The sequence below is a fragment of the Eurosta solidaginis genome, chromosome 5 (genome assembly GCF_040869045.1).
Source record: "Eurosta solidaginis isolate ZX-2024a chromosome 5, ASM4086904v1, whole genome shotgun sequence".
NCBI lineage: Eukaryota > Metazoa > Arthropoda > Insecta > Diptera > Tephritidae > Eurosta > Eurosta solidaginis.
The window spans coordinates 199,199,732-199,204,523 of NC_090323.1; the positions used below are offsets into that span (position 1 = coordinate 199,199,732).

The 4,792-nt window shown below is 40.0% G+C and overlaps 1 protein-coding gene across 1 annotated transcript; it reads right to left on the minus strand.

The window, feature by feature from the left end:
• Positions 1-778: 778 nt before the first annotated feature.
• On the minus strand, positions 779-4,158 carry LOC137254480 (homeobox protein Hmx). Its single transcript, XM_067792178.1, has 2 exons — positions 3,078-4,158; positions 779-1,314 (listed from the first exon to the last, which is right to left on the minus strand). The coding sequence occupies exons 1-2, from the start codon at positions 4,156-4,158 to the stop codon at positions 779-781; spliced, it is 1,617 nt and encodes a 538-aa protein (XP_067648279.1).
• Between the last annotated feature and the right edge of the window lie 634 nt (positions 4,159-4,792).

A 4,792-nucleotide genomic window follows, 5' to 3' on the forward strand; every position in this document is an offset into this window, starting at 1 on the left:
TTTTGAAAGATTGCGCTCCACCTTTATAGTTTTAAATCCCAAAATTCTCTTACAAGAGCTATTGTTAAAGTTTTTTAGTCAAAATTCAACAACATTATGTCTGTATTAAAGGAAAAATTGCCTTCTATTTTTTTGTCCATTTATATAAAGGTAGTCCTTAAAATTTTTTTATCATCTTTTTATTCCGGTTTCACTTCCATTAAAGCTTGCCGTGAATTTCGATACTGAGGTACTGGACCCTCGTAGAAAGCGAGATTTATATGACATTCAGTGAAGGCAGTCCAAATTGAGTGACATTTGGTTTGATACTGAGAATAGAACAAAATTCCAAATGGAAAGAGACGCTCGGCACAAGAATGTATTCATACTAACACCCTGGACGAGGAATGGCGAAGTCCCCTCGAAGTTGGAAAGGATAGATTTAAGGTGACTGGGTCTCCCTTAGTGTTTACGCCTAAAAGGGACCATGTTTACAACAAGACGACTTAAATAGTTTAATGGCTTATTAATGAATGAATAAAAACAACACAACTACATAATATATACCGTTAATTATACATAATATGAAAATAATTTACTTATATACCAGTAAGATATTTATTTTAAATGCATTCAAAAATGTTTTAGAAACAAAAACACAATACAACATTTTCTAAATTTTTGCTTATTTGTAATCCTTATTATTTGATATTCTAAACTAGGGCTATTTATTAGATTAGATTACATGTATATAAGTATGTACAAACACCAAACAGAAATATCACAATCATCACAAATTTTATGTATCTTGAATACCATCCACCGCACTTCCTGCATCATTGGAATCATTGCAGATCGATAAATCAGATTCAGAGCTCGTATGACTGCCACGACTCAATGAATGATATTCTTCACCATGTTTACTCAGCTCATCCGCATCGTCGGCACCACAACTAATCGGTGATGATGTGCGTGCATCATTATTTGATTTTGCATTGCTTGGCATGACTGTGGGGTTCGCTAATGTTCCGGCTGCCATTGCAACAGCACCACTTGGGACAGGATCTGTTGTAGCGGGCATTTGAGTTTGTCGTAAGAGTGCGAGGCGTTGTTGTGTAATTTCCAAATGATGCTTTCGCCATTTTATGCGTCTATTTTGAAACCACACCTTCACTTGTGCCTCGGTCAATTGCAGTGTGTGTGCGAGGTAAAGCCTCTCTGGACCAACCATATATTGTTGTCGTTCGAATTCGGCTTCCAAACGTTCTAGCTGCTCGGGTGTGAAGATTGTGCGAACACGTTTATTTTTTAATGACGATTTTTTGGTATTATTATCTGTAATGATGTAAAGAAAGATTTTGAAATACAGAACCCAAACTCGGTGCTCAAATAATAGAAAAATCATTTAATATAACAGGAAGAGGCTCTTTAGCGTTTTCATTGGAACCAAAACTCGCTTCTAGTAGAACAGAAAACAGGCCAGAAGTCACCACAATGAAGAAGTGAAGGGCGCAGACTTACTTAATGTGACTCGAACCACTATGGAGACTATAATAGGATAAGCCCTTACCCATTTAAACTAAACCAACCCAGACCAATCAAATGTGTGTTTGCTTCCTTACAGGGCATGATATCATTTTTGCGATTAATGGGTGTAAGAAACTCTTGTGACAAAACTTTTACTTGAGTCCAACCCCGTTGAAGCTGCGAGTTTTCTAAAACTTTAGGAACTTCTGTTTTTAAATATCACAACAGGAGGACAAAATATATGAAGATGTTCAAGTTGTTATACTTTAAGTCCAGGAACCTAGTCACTCAGGGACCTACAGCCAAGTTTCACATTGCTTATGACCTAAGAACGACTTAAACAATTTTTTATTTTTGTGATTTCGCAATTCTCACACCTGCTCTCTGAGGCCGCAAGACATCTTGCGGAATGCAGGACTAGTGAGAGCGTATCTCTAAACACTTCATATGTGTACAGCACTTCATGGTACAGTTACTGGTGACCTCGGAAAAAGGTACTGTGAAGAATGCCGCGTTGCAACCGAAAGAAAGACGCTACCTACAGGGCTGCGTTAAACGCAAACGCAGCAAGAAAAGTGAGTGAACGCTACCGCGAGTTGAAAAGGAAAAAGGGGGAGAAAAAAGGGTGGCAGAAAGACGTGAGCGCGAGAAACTTGAGCTGCTTGCACCAGGAATAATGCCCGCAAATTTTCGGGTGTTTTTCGGGTCGAGATTTGAATATACCCGCGGTAGGTTTGCCTGTCGTAAGAGGCTACTAAAATATCCAAATGATTCAAAAGGTTGTCAGCGCAATTTATAGCTTCTCCAATCCAATTGTAAACCTCATCTATCCGTGGCGAATCATGTTTCTTTCGCAGCCGAGGCTCTGTTCATATTGAATCGTTCCCAAGATGGTCGGGCCTATACTTTAACGATGCTTGTTACCGGAAAGTAACGGATCCATGCCTGGAAAAGGGCCAGCAACATCGATTTCACTCCCTAAAACCTTCGGCGGGTATCTTTATCGCTAACAACAATAACAACAGGGAGGCCCCACTCCGCTGGAAAGACTGACACAAATTTTTGGATGGTTAAAACCGTTTCAACGGCGCTAATTAAGCAACTAAATAAGATTTGGATTTGTCTCGTTTGGAACAGGATAAAAAATGTTACTTAAGTGAAGAGGACCACGAACCGACCTATTTCAAAATAAAAATCGTATTTATTGCACCATTTCCAGGAAATTTTCTACACAGGTTAAAAATAGGATACTTTCTTTCGGGAAATGGGCCAGAGACTGACCTATTAAAAAAAAAACTGATTCATGGTACGAATTGATTGAAATTTGGTACACACTTGGGACCTGTTCTAAAAAATTGTATTTATAGTTCGAAACAGAGAGTGGGAAGGTGAGATGATCGAGTGAGATAAAAAAGGGATATATGTAAAGGATAAGGAGTGGAGGGGAAGACGGATATGTAAGAGAGAGGTAGAAGGATAGAGTGATGGAAAGAGGAAAAAAGGGAAGAGCCTCGGTAGTACGTAATATTCTGGCAACCATATTTCACACATCAAAAACTGTTTTCACTCACCAGATTTATGCTTCTCACGTTGCAGATTTATGGAACTTTGTTGAGCCGCGTGATGTTGGTGCAGTTGTTGTAAGCTTTGCAAAGCAGACGATGTACCTGATGAGGCGGCAGCAGCGGCAGACGCAACCGAACGCACATGTGACAATAATAAATTCTGTTGATGTTGTTGTTGTTGTTGCTGCTGCTGCTGTAGCTGATGATGTTGTGTAACGGCGGCAGCTGCTGCCACAAATGGGGAAGCTGCTGTTGGTTTAGCCGAGACAGGAATTGGTAAATAACGGTGTATTAATGCAGCGCTAGCATTGCCGTTACAGTCGACAAAATGATTAGCACCTTGATGATACAAATTACTATTATTTCTGACACATTTCAATGCCTTAAGGCCACTGCCGCCGCCATTCCCTCCACTACCACTATTCGGCATTTGCAAATGTTGTGATTGTTGCTCGTTATTCTCGGATTCATCGTCACTAAAATTTTGTTGATTACTACGTGTGCTTCGTCCAACATATGACTCTTTGCTGCCATCTTCGTTGCTATTGCTGCTATTCAACGATAAATTAATTGCATTGTTGTAATCTTTACGACTATTCTCCATGGCGCTCTTTTGTAAACCCAAAATGGCGGCAATCGTGAAGGACTTGCCCATATCGAGGGAGGTATTCGTCGTATCCAAAAGCTCTTGTGCACGTGTTTGTGTTGTTGTTGTAGTTGCTGCATTCAAATGTGGGTGGTGATGATTGGTGTGTTGTTGCTGTTGTTGCTGTTGTTGGTGTTGATGACGTGGTGGTTGATTTTGTAACAGAAAAGTGTTGTTGTTGTTATTATTGTGCTGTTGATTGGTAGCAAAAATTCCAGCGTGTGGATTGTGATACTGCTGATGTTGTTGTTGTTGCTGCTGGTGTTGCTGTAATTGTTGTAAATGATTTTGAGCTGCGAAAACGGGCGGCAATGCTGATAAATGCGTCTGATGGTGATTGACTAAACTACCGTTATTATTATTCACCACAGCTTGAGTGCTGTGCAAGGCTAACAAGTGGGAAAATGGATTTGGATGATATTTTGAAGGATTCTGCAACATCCTTGATAAAAAGTTCTTCACTTTTTGTTGGCGCTTAAATCAGTACAAACTTTTTGTTGCAAACACTTTAACGACACAATCGTATTTGAAAGTTGCAATTAAGTTGATCGTTCTCAAATGCCTCGCAGTTTATGATGCACTTGCAACGCGGCGCTTGTGGCAGCAGTGCTGCTCAGTTCAACAATGCGTTCCTACGTCTGCGTTTAATTGTGCGACAATCTTTTTTTGTTTTTGTGGTCAACGTACTTGCTGGCACCGACGCAGCCGGAACAATGGGCCTGTAAATGGAAAAACAAGAAAAGAAAATGTAATGAGTTGAGTATAGTGGCATATTTGCAGTGGCAGATTTGAATGTTGAGCTCAAAGTGTTAAATTGGTGTATATTACATTAAAACAATAGTTTACGGACAGGGGCAAGGAAGAGGTGGGGCCACGATGGTCGCACTATACCACTTTCAAAGACGTACCCTGAAATAATAATGTGTGCTACCGATGGCAATCTTCTCATTGGTAAAGGGCCCTCATGCAGCTGTAGCTTTTTAAACTAGAAGAATGGCGATCAATGCCGAAGGATAAGGAGTTTCAAAGGGCATTTATGGAAGTTTCACATGCTCCACTCGAAAACATGATTGAT